At 37.6% G+C, this 16,946-nt stretch overlaps 1 protein-coding gene across 5 annotated transcripts in view; it reads left to right on the top strand.

The window, feature by feature from the left end:
- The first annotated feature begins 14,956 nt into the window (after nt 1-14,956).
- The window catches only part of VPS45 (vacuolar protein sorting 45 homolog), a 69,095-nt gene continuing 67,105 nt past the window's right edge, over nt 14,957-16,946 (top strand). For all 5 annotated transcript variants that reach the window (XM_055084353.1, XM_007109689.4, XM_055084352.1 and 2 more), the window contains exons 1-2: nt 14,957-15,150; nt 15,784-15,918. In XM_055084353.1, coding sequence (XP_054940328.1) covers nt 15,058-15,150; nt 15,784-15,918 — 228 coding nt within the window. In that variant the 5' untranslated portion in view covers nt 14,957-15,057. The remainder of the gene's footprint in view (nt 15,151-15,783; nt 15,919-16,946) is intronic.

Here is a 16,946-nt window from a genome sequence, read left to right as displayed (position 1 = left end):
TCTTGCTTTCTCTCTTCCTTCTTTCCTCTTTCATTTTTCTTCTTTCTTTCCTTCCTTCCTTCTCCTTCCTTCCTTCCCTCCTTCCTTTCTTTCCCACCCTCCCTTCCTTGTTCCTTCTCTCCTCTCCTCCCCTCTCCCTTCTTTATTTCTGCAATTGCCTGGCAGTGAAGAATATAATGACTACAAATAGTATAGTTTGGTGCCATTGCTTAATCTGTGTTAAGGGACTAACAGTTTTATCCATAATTGCTTTTGCACCATCAGTGTAATATCAACAGAGGGGGAAAAAGGTACATCATGTCTAAAAATTTTTTGAAAGTAGTTTAACCTTGCAACTCCAATAGTCACCAATATACTATACTACTATAGTAGTCACCAACTACTATTGTCAGCAATACTCTTGCTAACCAAGGTCTACTGATTAGCAACCTTAATTCCATCTGCAACCTTAATGCCCCTTTGCCATTTAACATGACATATTCACAAGTTCCAAGTATCCTAATGCTAATGAGAAAATCTTTCAGGAGGAGGGCATTATTCAGCTTACTATAGTGAGCGCCACCCTTGAGTTACCATCCCAAAGAGAAGCAGGCGCCATAGCCCAATGCCACTATTACAAGACCTTCATGTGCTTTGTAATTTCCCAGTGTTTGCTCTTTGTGACTCCACAAAGTGGTTTGTAATAAAAATTTTTTAATGAAAAAGGCCTGGGAGGAATGATAAATACAGTCTTCCAATCCAGAGCTAGGCTTGGAAGAGATTGAGCCCAATGGTGTTGCATTGGGGAAGAAAAAAAGCAGCCTGAGTCCCTGAGGCCAAAGCCTCAGAGAGAGGAACACAGGGTGCAGGTGTGAGTGGCAAGGGTGCCCTCACTTACAAAATACAGTGACATTTAGAACATCTAATGTCCTCTTACACAGAACTGTCAACTGCCTGGGTTCCAGTTTCTAGAAAAGCAACATGCCAACCATATCCCTAGCACTGGGGTTACCCTAGTTGTATGTTTCTACTATCTCCCTTAGGTTTAAGTCTTTTTTATGGTTGCAATAGTAGTAGGTGCTCAAATAATGTTACCACTGTGTGCCAAGGGCAGTGCTAGGTAGGGGTTTAATTCTCATCTTCACAATAAACTTGCAGAGTAGCTAACAATATCCCATTGGATAGATGGGGACACAGGTCCAGGGAGCCAAGCACACAACTTGTGAGGGGGTTAAGCTGAGATTGAGACCTTGGTTGCTTTGGGTTCAAAGTCAGTGTCTTTTCATGACATCACACTGCCTCCCGCATGAAATATCTTTGCCTGCTACTTGCTCACACATTGTTCTCTTGTGAGAATTTACCATGTAAGTGTGTTCTTCATCATAACTTTTATGACTGCTCAGTATAACAAGGAGGACAGCCATCATTATGTAATCAATCATTTTTCCACTGTTGAAATTTTTATGATCATAAATAAAGCTATGGTGAACATAAGAAAAATCATTTCAATGGAATAATCCACAAGGGAATGAATCCAGAAAAATATTGTGAAATTAAGATATGCTTTAGGGTGATTTTCATATTGATTGAAATAATTAACTCATCTTACTTAACACATATTTGCCCCACAACAATTTAACAACAACAGCCATAAAACTGAATCATTTGAGCTCATGTATGTCTTTAATTCATTCCTAGTATTGAATTATTCATCAGGTAGATTTACACTAAAGCAACAAAAATACTCTGTGGTCCAGGCCTTTAAAAAGTAATGGTAAACTGCTTTTCCACTGCTCATATTCATCCTATAGACACAAAATACAATAGTTAATTTTTACATTAGGTATTTTCTTTAGTTATGCATATTTTCAAGCATATATGAGAAAATAAGAGCTAGCAAAAATTAGGTCAGATATGGTCCAGTCAACTCAGAATTTTATCTAATGAAAGTGATACTGAAGATCAATTTCTAAGAACGTATGCTAGCTGTCCTTGGTAGAATAGATCTCAAAATGTTCAACAAGTAGCACAAAATACTACCACCCCCCTTTTAAAATAAAAGCTTTTTTATCTTATTGCTCATTTTTTAATCTGAAGAAAAAGACTATAGACAGTGGATTCAAGTGTTTATCTTGTGTAAACCCCACTAAAATGGCAGTAAAAACATATGCACTCTGGAACAAATAGAATGAGAGACAAGGGGCTTCCCTAGTGGCACAGTGGTTGAGAGTCCGCCTGCCGATGCAGGGGACACGGGTTCGTGCCCTGGTCTGGGAAGATCCCACATGCCGCGGAGCGGCTGGGCCCGTGAGCCATGGCCGCTGGGCCTGCGCGTCCGGAGCCTGTGCTCCACAACAGGAGAGGCCGCAGCGGTGAGAGGCCCGCGTACCGCAAAAAAAAAAAAAAAAAAAAGAATGAGAGACAAGATGACAGCAACAAAATCTTGAAAGTTGGATAATAAGTATCTACTTTAACAGACTTCACATCTTATTTCACAGATTTCAGGCCTTATCATATATTTTCCTTTTTTGTAGTTAAAAAATTACATGAATATTTGCTAATTATAAAAAGTCAATACTCTGGGTATAATCTGGACAGTATAGAGTTTTTTGGGGTTTTTTTCTAATTTATTTATTTTTGGCTGTGTTGGGTCTTCGCTGCTGCACACAGGATTTTCTCTAGTTGCAGCGAGCAGGGCCTACTCTTCGTTAGGGTGCACGGGCTTCTCATTGTGGTGGCTTCTTTGTTTCAGAATACCAGCTCTAGGCGCGCAGGCTTCAGTAGTTGTGGCATGCGGGCTCAGTAGTTGTGGCTCGCGGGCTCTAGAGCACAGGCTGAGTAGTTGTGGCACCCGGGCTTAGTTGCTCCGCAGCATGTGGGATCTTTCCGGACCAGGGATCGAACCTGTGTCCCCTGCCTTGGCAGGCGGATTCTTAACCACTGTGCCACCAGGGAAGCCCTCTAAGTGCGTTTCTAAAGCTATATATTTTCTTTTTAATACTACTTTCTGTATGCTATAGGTTTTGCTATGTAATGTTCTCAGTACTGTCTTCAATTTCAATTTTGCTTTTTTTCAACCCAAAAGTTATTTACAAGAGTTCCTCTTACCTTACAAGCAGATAGTTATTTTTTAGCTACTTGTTGGCAGTATATAACTTTTTCCTCCCACCCCTCCCGTCCCATATATCTGCCCAGAGAACCAGCACCCACTTCAGGGAAGACTGCCCCCAAGACTGGCGCCATCCATTTAGCTAAAGATCAGCAAGCTTTGTTCAGCCTGTGGTCCCCAACGTTCATTTCACCCTGTTCTGCCTTCTAAGGGTCATTTTACACATTCATCTTTCTCACCAGATGAGGCCTTTTGGTAAGGAATTCAGAGATCTCTTAGTACTACATTTTGAAACAATATTTCTCAAAAGGAGGCCCAGAGACCTCACATTACCAGGCAGTACTAATTAAAAGCAGAGCTTCTACAGCCCCATCTCAGATCTATTAAGTCAGAATCTCTGGAATAGGGTCCAGGAATCTACATTTTTTTTAAATAAATAAATTTATTTATTTTGGCTGCATTGGGTCTTCGTTGCTGTGCGCGGGCTTTCTCTAGTTGCAGCGAGCGGGGGCTACTCCTCTTTGGGATGCGTGGGCTTCTCATTGCGGTGGCCTCTCTTGTTGCGGAGCACCGGCTCTAGGTGCGTGGGCTTCAGTAGTTGTGGCACACGGGCTCAGTAGTTGTGGCTCGCAGGCTCTAGAGCACAGGCTCAGTAGTTGTGGCACACAGGCTTAGTTGCTCCGCGGCATGTGGTATCTTCCCGGACCAGGCTCGAACCTGTGTCCCCCTGCATTAGCAGGCGGATTCTTAACCACTGCGCCACCAGGGAAGTCCTGGAATCTACATTTTTAACAAGCACCCCATGTGAGTCTATTCTAGTACACTGAAGTTTAACAACTATTGCTTTACATGAAACCCTGATAAGCTTCAGTAAGTTCAGAGCAAGTCAACCAGGAAGGAAGGTCTTAGGAACCATGTCACATAAAGAATTTTGAAGAAACCTAGGATGTTTAAAGCTAGAAAAAAACTTGATAGGAAGAACAAAAGAGATGGCACTCATATGAAAGATACTTTAAATTTATGCCATATCATTTTTAGAGGGTAAGTCCAAAGGGCAAAAATTAGAGGTAGACAGATTTCTAACAATTTGAACTCTTCAAAAATGGAATAGCCTTCTTGTGAATTAGTGAGTTCACTTCTATTTGGACATATTCAAGCAGATCACAGATGATTTTGTGCCAGAGATGTTGAAGAGAGACTTTACATCAGGCCAGATGATTTCTACATTCCCTTCCAACTCCTAGGATTCTTAAGATTCTCTAATTTTAGATTCATGATCTCAGTAAGAGTTATAATCATTATAACACTTCCAGATGATACTGGAAGCCTATTTCTCCATAGTCAAGCATTCAAATACATTTGGTGGTTTAATACAATGTACACAAAAACTGGTCTGAGTAAATAAAATCTCACACAATTATATTTTTTTCAAATTTAAGAGCTGTTAAAGGTTTAGTTTAGATCATATTTCTGCATATATATATATGTGATGGCTAATCCCAACCTAAGAGCTAAAAATACAAAACTCTTATCAAAATCAGGTGTGCAATGAACAAATAAACTCATTCATTGCTTACCTGAAAGTCAAGGAAATATGGCAAAGAAAACTATATATAACAAGCCAACATTACAATCTATCTACACAATAACTCATCTACTCCTTCCATCTTTATAAGGTGAAAAAATGAGTTTAAAATTTAAAGCAGAGACAAGATGTATTAATCCGTGAAAATGGTTCTTCAATTGTGCGCCTTTAATAGAAAAAAGAGACACTTAGTATTAAAATAGATAAATTATATATCACTATGTTTATGTAGTAGTTGTAGCCAAGGTCCCTAAACAGAATATTGTCCAGCGGTGCCAAGGGGATCATAATAGTATCAAGAAGTGTTAGATTCAGATTTCAAGTTCTAGTTGAAAAAAAGATAACATTTTATTTGTTTTTAAACTAAGCTAAGCTCTTAAACTAAGCTCTTAAAATCAGAAATATTCCTCAACAGTCATCCTCCAGAGTTGAGGGAAGTTTATGGAAAAAGGAGACAAAAAAGCATTGAGAAAGATAACATTTTCTAGAGAACTCTGCTAATATTAGAATTAAATGTTTTAATTAGATAGTAATTTACTTGCTTTCTTGTACGTTATGTCATCTTCTCTAGTTTGTGTTGTTACAGTTCTGCATGTGAAATAACAAAAACATATCATATAACATAACAAAAACTGATCATATTTTACATGATCAGTATGTTACAACATTAAGATCAGACTAATAATACAAATCCACTCCACTGCCAACTTTTTTTTTTTTTTTTTTTTTTTTTTTTTGCGGTATGCGGGCCTCTCACTGTTGTGGCCTCTCCCGTTGCGGAGCACAGGCTCCGGACGCGCAGGCTCAGCGGCCATAGCTCACAGGCCCAGCCGCTCCGCGGCATGTGGGATCTTCCCGGACCGGGGCACGAACCCGCGTCCCCTGCATCGGCAGGCGGGCGCTCAACCACTGTGCCACCAGGGAAGCCCCACTGCCAACTTTTAAACTCCCTGAAATCTTACAGCAAGTCCTCAAGAATATTAAAATGTGAACAACAGGCTTTATATTTATCTTACAGACGGTATAAACGTCAATTATAAAGAAGAGATGCAAGCCTTTTTTAGTTAAAACATGATTATAAACCATCTCTAATAAAGCAGAGGCAATAATTATATTGCTTGTAGTTCTATTCAGCGTTCATTGAACAATTAAAAACTTCAAAAATAAATACAAAGGCAAATCCTTACTATAGAAACAAAATAAATGCATTAGCTATTGATCCAGCATTTGCTTTTCCCCAATCTAAACAAACTAATCTTAATTCCTACGGCATACAGGGTGGATTGGAAAAGGAAGAAGCTAAAAATCTGTTGCAGAGTTCCTGGTGTGTGGCATGTGAATGTTGTAGTAACAGTGAAATTGAAGGGGGAAGGGCAGTCTTCCCTCACAAAACCTCTTTTCCTGCAGTCTTCTCCATCTCAGTTCATGGCAGCTTCATCCTGCTAGTTGTTCAGGCTAAAAAAAACCTGGTATCTTGTGGGGACTCTTCTCTGTCTCACATATCCTTCATCCAAACCACCAGCTAATTCTGTCAGTCTCCAGAATCCATCCACTTCCTCACCATCTCCATCTCCCTGGTTAAGACCTCCTACCTCTCATTATTGTAAATGCTGCTAACTAGTCTCCCTGCTTGTTGCCTTTGCTCTCTGCAGTTTACTCTCAACCCAGCAGCTGGATTGATCCACTCCTTAAAGTTCTCCAGTGACTTCTCATCTCATTCAAAATAAAAGTCAACGCTCTCACAATAGGGTCCTACACAAACTGTTTCCCATTATCTATCTTTCCCCCTCCAGGCCTCAATTCCAGCTACACTGGCCACTTTGCTCTTTTATGAACAGGTGACTCTCACCTCAGGGGTTTTGCAATTGTTCTTCCTTTTACCTGCAAGTTTCTTTTCTTTCTTTTCTTTTTTTCTTCCTTCCTTCCTTTCTTTTTTTTCTTTCTTTCTTTTCTCTTTCTTTCTTTTTCTTTCTTTCTTTCTCCCCTTCTTTCTTCTTTCTTTCCTTCTTTTATTTAGAATTCTATACCCAGTGAAAATATCTTAAAAAATTTTTTTTTATTGGAGTATGGTTGATTGATACCTGGAAGTTTCTTTATTTAGATAACACATGGCTTACTCCTCTCACCTCCTTGAGGTTTTTGCTCAATGTCCACTTCTCAGTGAATGATTCCCTGACCACCCTATCTATAACTGTGAACTTTATAAAAAAGAGACACTTAGTATTAAATAGATAAATTATAGATTTATCTATAATTTATATTTTATAATTTATAGATTTATCTATAATCTATAAATACTCCTCCATCTCCCTTCTTTAAACCTGTTTTGTTTTTCTCTATAGAATTTATTACCATCTAATTACCATAAATTTTACCTATTTTCTTTCTCTGACTGTCCTCACTAGATTGTAAACTCCATGAAATTAGGAATTTTTGTCTGTTTTGTTTAATGCTTATTTCTTTCTTTTTTTTTTTTTTTTTTTTGGCCGAGCCTCATGGCTTGCAGGATCTTAGTTCCCTGACCAGGGATTGAACCCAGTCCACGGCAGTGAAAGTGCCAAGTCCTAACCACTGGACCGCCAGGGAATTCCTGCAATGCTTATTTCCACAGCTAGCACATAGTAGGTATTAAATAAATGCTTTTTGAAAGAATGAATACACTGTACAAATCCTCTAGTAACCAGAGTTGAGAACTAGATGCTTATATAGGTGACCCAGACAATTTTCTCTAAGAACCACAAAGAAAAATAACTTTGGGGAAGTTAAGTGTCATTCAATTTAGATGTTTTAACTCAACTAAAAATAGCAACATTAAATAGTCACATAAAAATTAGACCACCATTCCCTTTACCTCTTTCCTATCTTAAGTCTGGATGCCATTACTTTACTTCCAGAAAGTAATAGTTCCTAAATATTCTGCAGGAGAAAGCAAAAGAATATTAATAGAGATTCTCTGCCCTTACATTTACACAGTCTTTCCTCAAAAAGCTGATAAAATCCACACCCCCCTCCAGGAGTTTAAGAAGGGAGATACATCCTTCTTCTTCCCACACTTAAGGAAATGCTTTAACCAAAATTTAAGAAAGCAAGAACAAGCTATCCCTAGGAACCTATGCAAAGAAAGAAAATAACAGCATGTCCTAAGAAATGACAAAGACAAATGACTATTTCCATAGCTAGTACATAGTAGGTGTTCAATGCTTGTTGATAGAATAAATACCCTCCACAAATCCTCTAGTAAACAGTGTTGAGAACTAGATGCCTATGTAGAACTATTCTGGGGGTTCCACACCAGTGCTAAAGCAGGCATGACACTGTTAGATTTCTATTAATATACTGCTCCCAGAAATTGAATAAGATGTATAATATGAAGATATAAAACGATTTCCATATGCAAAATATAAAACTCAAAGATTTATGAACTGAGGTTTTCTAGTCCATTTCCTTCATTTGAAAGACAGAGGTCTAGTGAGCTTGAATCATCTCTGCAACTCATCTAAATATTAGTAGTGAAACATACTATAAATCAGATTACTTGGCTCCCAATTCATTACTCTTTTCATTCTATCATGGTCTCTAAACTTGAGTGTTCCTTGACCAGGAGCTCTATAGCATCTGAGTTTAAATTACTATATCACCAGGAAATTAAAAGCCTAATTTCCCAATATTATGCCTAAATTAAGTTGTGGTGAGCCTGGATGTTGCTGTAGTCTTTCAACAATAACTGGAAAAAAAGTAATTTCATAATTAATTGCATATTTCCTGCCATGAACAGAGGAAACTGTCATTTGCAGTATAGTTTTCTGGTATAAACATGAATTCTGGTGTTCACACCTCCCAGGTTCATATCCCAGTTCTGTCACTTTTTAGCAGAAATCTTCTTAATCTCTCTAAGCTTCAATCTTCTCATTTTAAAAAAGAAGTTAACAGGGAATTCCCTGGCAATCCAGTGGGTAGGACTCTGCACTTTCACTGCCGAGGGCCCAGGTTCAATCCCTGGTTGGGGAACTAAGATCCTGCAAGCCACGTGGCAAAAAAAAAAAAAAAAAAAAAAGGATCACATGCTGTATTTAGTTGCATGGAAAGTACTCAGCACATGGCCTAAAACATACATATTCATGTTGACAGATCTACTGTCAATTGCAGTCAGACATGAATAGAAGTTATAATCAGATTCCCACCCTTCAAATTTTAGACTTTATATTTATTAAAATAATCTCCCAAACTGAATGCCTGTTGATTTGAACCTGGTAGCTATTAGTTTTATCTAGTTCCTCAAGAAATGAAAAAATTATAAAGTAGTCAATTCATGTAACAGTTCAATAAGATTTAAAACCAAAACAGATTAAACTCAACATTAAAGCATTTTGTGATCTATTTTGGCCAAAAAATGCATTTTTCCCTCATTCGTGTAATCATTACTCGGTGAACCAGCACCCAATGTTACAAAGATCTTGTAAGTTTTGTGTGTGTGTATGTGTGTGATATTCAACACTTTATTATAAAATAGGCTTTGTGAGCGATAATTTTGCCCCACTGTAGGCTAATGTAAGTGTTCTGAGTACATTTAAAGTAGGCTAGGCTAAGTTATGAAGTTTGGTAGGTTAGGTATAGTCAATGCATTTTTCAACTTATGATATTTTCAACTTACAATGGGGTTTATTGGGATGTAACCCCATTGTAAGTGGAAGAAAAAAATCCTGTAAATTATTGATACCTTCTTAGTGGTCCAAGGGCGCCCTCTGTCTGCGGAGCACAGGCTCCGGACGCGCAGGCTCAGCGGCCATAGCTCACGGACCCAGCCGCTCCGTGGCATGCGGGATCTTCCCGGACCGGGGCACGAACCCGCGTCCCCTGCATCGGCAGGTGGACTCTCAACCACTGCGCCACCAGGGAAGCCCCCTAAATTACTTTTTTAAAGCTGATGCTTTTCAAGTAAATTCTTAACAAGTCTATGAAATTAATCTTCTCTTTAATCACTGCTAACATATTGTCAGAAAAGACAATGTCATTGTTACAAGAGTACCAGAATGGTCAGGTCTTACATCCCTATAATTTACCTGGGAATTGGAAAGAAAACCCATGCTATTTTCCCCAGAATTTATTCCACATCATTCAATAAAATTGTTGGCATGGATCACCTAGATAAGTATATTGATCTCTTTGTTTGTTCTGTCCATGTAAAACTCTATACTTTATTTAACATGCCATTGTAGCTGTTTGCCCAGTAATGAGTATCACCAATGTTAAATATTTATTGGGCATCTCTGTGTACAGGACACTGTACTTGGTGAAAAGGATGGGGAAAAAATTCTCTATCCTCAAAGAAATGGCAATCTACTTTCTTAATAAGGATGTGAACAAAGAAATATAGGGTAAGGTGTCCACTGAAAAAGATATGCTTCTCTCAGTGCTGCTTTCTGTGTTACCTCAGGAAAGTTATTCAACTTCTCTGAACCTCAGTTTATCTGTAATATGGAGATAATACTCACCTCAAAGGAAAGTTGCACAAATTAACTGAGATATTTGCAAAGGACTCAGCATATAGTAAAAGCTCAGTAAAAGGTGGTTGTTTTTATTTATTAAGAGAAATCTTAAATAACAGCATCCTACATTAAATTTCACTTGCTTCAAATGGAAAGATGCGTAAACAAAATATTTTGTATCTCATTTTTTCAACATTATTCTTTCTAGTGAAGAAAAATAAGTGATCCTGATCAAATGCTTGATTAAATCAATAATTAGGCATTTCTAAAGGAATTATTTCAGTCTAAAAAATATAGTTAAGACTCCTTTACCACTACCGAAATTTAGGATTCATAAGAACATGCATTTTCTGGTACTTATTTCATATGCCTTGCCTATTCTCTTGAAATATCTAAAATGTTGAAAATAATTTCATTGCGTTTCATGATCAGCTACATTTCTAACATAAAAGCAGCCTAAGAACAGAATAATGATCATAAAAGGGATCTTAGCAATTTCTAGTTCAATCTTTTTTTTTCTTTTTAGAAATAACAACTTATGCATCTCCTTAACATTACAAAGCACTTTAAAATTTATTTTGTGAATTTTAATAATTTCTCGGGGGGGAAAGCACATAACAAAAACTTTTCTATGCAGTTTGTAGATGGGGAAACATAAATAGCAAAACTAAGCACAGTACAAAATATTCACTAAGAAAAAATAGTTAAAGCTAGGCTAAAGACTAAATGTATTATCTCAATTCTCATATTAATTTGATATAGGTGCTATTTTCTCCATTTACAAATGGGGAAACTGAGTCACTAATCGCTTATGTAACTTACCAATGTCCCGCAACTAGTACACAGCAGAATCAAATCCAGGCTGCCTGATTCCAGAGTCTGCAGTCTCAACCTCTATCTATACCTTTCTATTACTTAAAAGTGACAATTTTCTTAAATATCCATGAGTATGACATAAATGATTGTATAAACAAATGGAGGAAAAGGTCACTTTTTTACAGAAGAATTCCAAATAATAACTATAGAAGGAATGAGGAAAATAATTACCATTCAGTAAACACCAACTGTTGCAAGGAAGAACCATCAACGGATTCCAGTTAAAATTAACAGGTGTATGATGAGAATAGGATATTTGCAACTCACCAAGGCATCTCTCCTTATGATATTTATTAATTATAAGGAGAAAAATAGTAAATTTACGGTGGAGAAACCCAGCAGACACAACCTAAATAAAGTGATCAAAGTTAACATCACCACCAGAAAGGTGGAATCACTGTAATTACTGAATGTACAGACAGAACCCTCCATGCAAATACATTTTACTTAATGATTTAAAGCTCTTCAGTGTTTTTGCTACCATAAAGTTTGGTACTAAACTACCAACTGTGACAAAAACTTAACAAATTCTGTTTGATTTGAGGCTGGGTAGGCACTAAGTCTCTGAAATCACTTGAAGCATTTTTTCTAAGTTTTGTCTTCATGAAAACTGTATGCTTTAAAGAAATTATGATGGAGCAGGCCAAATATTCCCATTAATATTTCTATTATCATATAGTAATGCAAGATACAGTTATTATGGAAATTATATTTGGAAGATAGTTTACAAATTCTGAAATCCATTCTATTTTTAAATATTATTGACAAAGGAAACTGAAATATGCCATATGTAAAAAAATAAAAGTTATGTGTACCTTTTGATTTCAAATAATTAAAGCTGATATTTATTGAGAGTTTACTATGTACCAGGCACATTTTTTTCTTGCACATTATTTCATTAAATTCTCACAATTTCATAAGGTAGATTATATTACCACCACTTCTCAGATGAGTAAATGGCTAGAAAGGTTAAAAACACTGCATAAGGATGAGTTGTCTGACACAAGCAATACTGTCATTCTTTTTCTAAATATTTTTCCAATTGCTAACAAGCAGAAAATCTAATTACTTTGAGTTTCATTGACTTTCATCTTCACTTCCCTCCTATGCAGGGCTATGTTAACACACAGCAACAAGGAGAATGGTAAATAATTAATAATCTAAGATAATTAAGAGTTGGCCATATTGTTAGTATAATTATACTAATTTACATATCCTTTGTTTTATATCAAACTTTGAGTTCTATGGAGGAGAAACATGATTTTGATTAAATATAAAATGGACAGTTAAACCTCTAAATAGTACACACTTTGTAAGAAGCTGAAGCACATGTCATTATTCAGGTAATCATTCTTGATTACTTCATTTACATACATCTTTACAAGTCTAAACAAAATGTACAGATATAAACACCATAATTTTTAACTTCCTGTTTTCCACCCTTAAAGCACTGATTCCTTGAACCTAGTAAAAAAATTTTCAAGTAACTGCATTAGAAAGTTTATAATTAATGTAATCATTTATATTTGAAGTATTTATTTTTAAAATTTGAAGTTTCTATTATTAAAAATATTTCTTATTATTATGGTTTATTTACACCCTTGATTTTTAAAAAAATAAGTAAGGTGCTTCATACTGGCTTCTGGATTTGCTGTCTTGCCTACAACAAAACACGTCACTGGGTTTATCCTGGATGAATCACAAAGCAAGAGTTTGGACTTGATCATTGGTTTCAGTCCTATTTTTAGAGGTATGGGAATACAAAAGAAGTTCTTAATCTGGAGACATTTAAAATGGCTTTTTTAGTTTTCTTCAGAAAGGAAATGGGCTGCCAAACTTCAGGACCACCATAGAATCCATTAAATATATAATAAATATTTTGTACAAAATGTTTACATTCTATTAAACATTGTATCTTACCCATGTGTAAAATAACACTGCCACTGACATCAGTGGAATTTCATGGGCAAAGGAATGAGTCAGTAAGCCTGGTCAAAATAGGAATTTTTCCTACTCCTCTAAAATGTTAAAATTGTCCAAATATAAATACTTAAAAGGATGCAGTTTCCATGTATTACTTACAGATTGACAATTGTCTAAAAAAAGCACAAAGTTCACAGACAAGCCTCTCTCTCCTGGTTCTTTCTAAAAAATGCATAAAATGGAAAACAACCTTATACTATACTGAAATCCAAATTATAGGTAAGAAAAAACAAAAACCAAATGACACAAGAGTGGAAATTAATTTTCAAATATTGGTAACTTACAGGATTTGCAGTTACTTAATTTTTCATTAGCATTGGTTTGCTGTTTTCTATATTTTAAATTGTAATATACTTTGAAGAAAATATTTAATGTATTTAAAAATTTTTTAAACATTTTAAATGAATAAGAATAGAATTTTCAGATAACATTAGATTTTTCTCATTTGTATCCATTTAAAGGTTCATTTTCATTTTAATATAACTTTCCTTGCAAAATGTATCTCAAAAATAGAAAAAAATGCCCAAAGGAAAGTTTTATTTATGTGGTAGAAAAATTTAAAAGGAAAGAAACACATCTTCACAATTTCAGAGGTGACAAAAACCTATGGTATTTCAAGTGGTTTCTGATCTCCCTTAAAGGATTTGAAAATTGTAAGTAATCTTAACAGCCAGATTCCTGTTGAAGTGCTCTGGGTCTAGTTTTAACTGTAAACTTCACACAATGTAATGAAAGAAAATTGATTTGGTAATGCTGAACCTATGGATTAAACTGTGAACACAACAAACACTGGTCATTTTTTGGGTAGAAATATTTACAAGCAATTAAAGTCACTGATTTCTTGCAGTTGTTTCTTCTTTTCTTCCTGATTTTACAATTCCCCAACGCAAAGGCGCAGAAAACTAACATTTACCATCCTTTTCGAGAAATGGCATGATTGAGAGAAGACCTGCGGGGTATAAACACAAATGCAGACATGTGGAAGTTGATGGCTTTAAGATTCATTTTGTTGCTAAGTTTTTGTCGTTTCTTAAATTAAAATTTTGAGTTTTTCCTTAAAATCCCCGCGCTACTTTGCTTTAGCCCCACCGAATACATGCCCCCTACCCACTTTTGACCCTGTTAGCTCTTCTGCCGCTGTTTCAGCATCGCAAGTCCCCAGCACCCCGGGAGAGTTGAAGCCCACGGAGTCCAAACACCCAGGGAGCCGAAAACTGGGTGGTTCCGGGCTCCGCTGGACCCACGGCCTGCGAGTTCCGCCGGCAGACCCCACCTCCAGGGCCTCCAGGGAGATCCGAGGCCTCTCCCAGAACACTCCTAAACGGCGTTCCCTCTGTTTATTCGTTCAATAAGTATTTGTTCAATTTCCGATGCCCCTCAGTGTTCGGAAAAGCAATTCGGGCCTCACTTTGCCCGAATTGTGTCCTCGCCTTGTTAATGACACAAATATGCCGGGGAAGACGAATCTCGGCCACTATTTAGCAAATACCGCGTGAGATTTACCAAATGCCGTCCCTCCGAGTCCCTAGCATCTGCCGGGAATATAAGGCCACCTCCCTTCCCTCCATCCTTCACTGCCACTCAAGAAAGTGTTAATGGCAAATAGCGACCACGGCCAAGCTCTGCTGTTCTTGCCTCCGAGCCAGCATTATGCCAAGTTCCTCCACACCGCGAGGCGCCACCCTCTCCCCAAGCCAGCAGGAGTGGCGTCAGGCTGCGGCCCGGACCCCGGGCCAAGGGCCGGGAGAGATCTGAGCGGCCGGGCCTCAAACACCTCCGGGCTGGAGGTGGGTCGAGAATCAAGTCCGGGCGTGGCGGCCTAGAGTGTCTCAGATAAATTCTTCCAGGCAGCCGTGAGGCTGGGTGTCCGAACTGCGTAGCGGAACTACAACTCCCAGGACCACAGCTGACCGGACTTCCGGAAGCCAAAGCCGGGCGGGGAGGAAGCTGCTGAGATCCAGATAAGAGGCCGGGGGTTAATTTAGCAAGAAAAACAGGGGGCGGGAAGAGCCATAGGGCTAACCTGTCAGTTCGCCACCATGAACGTTGTTTTTGCTGTGAAGCAGTACATTTCCAAAATGATAGAGGACAGCGGACCGGGCATGAAAGTACTTCTCATGGATAAAGAGACGGTGAGTTTGCTTTTGCTCAGTGTTTGTGAGGGAACCCTCCTCCCTTGCAATAGCTGGTCCCATTCCACTGTAGGATTTAGTATTTAATTAAACATTTATAAGTGAGGGTCAGTTCAGTGTGGAACTGAAAGGTTATATAAGCGTGCCTAGAACGTTTTCAGTCTGAATGGCTCTAACGACTGCCGGAGGTTCTTGTACCCAGAACAATTTATTGAAATCAGAAATCGTTTTCTAAATGCCTCTGCCAAGAAATAATATATAAGACAGCGCACTTGGAGGACTTTGGGATGGTCCTGTTATTTCCACTCAGCGTTATGTTTTTAAAGGAAAGCTGTTAGGGCTCCAACTGAGGTGACAGGTTATTATTTATTGGTCACAAAATTTAAAAAACTCTTTAAGGTGATGGGAAATTTTTTATTTGGAAATTTATGGGTTGTCCGTGTTCAGAGAGAACGTTTCATTTTGGTACATTACTTATTATTTTAGATGCTCAGTAAATGTTATTACATATGTTAGTATTTAAGTTATCCAACTAAGTAGTATTAATGAAAAAAAATTTTAAGGCTTAGGTATGACTGCTTGTTTTCATTATTGTGGACTAGCATAATATTAGTTAATTCTTTTTCTTTACAGACCGGCATAGTGAGTATGGTATACACACAATCGGAAATTCTCCAGAAGGAAGTGTACCTTTTTGAACGCATTGATTCTCAAAATCGAGAGATCATGAAACACCTGAAAGCAATTTGTTTTCTTCGACCTACAAAGGTACTACATAAACAGCTGCCGTCTGCCTAGGCAAATACAGCACACTATGATCTGGAAGTATTATTAAGACAAAATAAATTTATATTATCATCATTTGTGGCATCATAATTATCCTGTTTTATCGGAGTTATAACCATGACTCTCCTCCTTTCCACATCTCAGTCACTGCTTACAGCCAGTTTTTCCTTCAAGATGTCTTTAAGGTTCTCAGCTACTTCCAAAGCCACTAACTATCCTAACAAGAGACCCACATCACTTTATTCCTGGATTAGCCTTCATATCTATCACACTGAACACCATTGCCATTTATTTATTTTTAAATTTTTGAATTTTATTTTATTTATTTTTTTATACAGCAGGTTCTTATTAGTCATCAATTTTATACACATCAGTGTACACATGTCAATTCCAATCACCCAATTCATCACACCACCACGACCACCCCCCACGGCTTTCCCCCCTTGGTGTCCATACATTTGTTCTCTACATCTGTGTCTCTATTTCTGCCCTGCAAACCGGTTCATCTGTACCATTTTTCTAGGTTCCACATATATGTGTTAATATGCGATATTTGTTTTTCTCTTTCTGATTTACTTCACTCTGTATGACAGTCTCTAGATCCATCCACGTCTCTACAAATGATCCAATTTCATTCCTTTTGATGGCTGAGTAATATTCCATTGTATATATGTACCACATCTTCTTAATCGATTCGTCTGTCGACGGGCATTTAGGTTGCTTCCATGACCCAGCTACTGTAAATAGCGCAGCAATGAACACCGGGGTGCATGTGTCTTTTTGAATTATGGTTTTCTCAGGGTATATGCTCACTAGTGGGATTGCTGGGTCATATGTAATTCTAATTTTAGTTTTTTAAGGAACCTGCATACTGTTCTCCATAGTGACTGTATCAATTTACATTCCCACCGACAGTGCAAGAGGGTTCCCTTTTCTCCACACCCTCTCCAGCATTTGTTGTTTGTAGATTTTCTGATGATGCCCATTCTAACTGGTGTGAGGTGATACCT

Source organism: Physeter macrocephalus, chromosome 4 (genome assembly GCF_002837175.3).
Source record: "Physeter macrocephalus isolate SW-GA chromosome 4, ASM283717v5, whole genome shotgun sequence".
In the NCBI taxonomy this organism is placed as follows: Eukaryota; Metazoa; Chordata; class Mammalia; order Artiodactyla; family Physeteridae; genus Physeter; species Physeter macrocephalus.
This window is presented reverse-complemented; position numbering and strand designations above follow the sequence as displayed.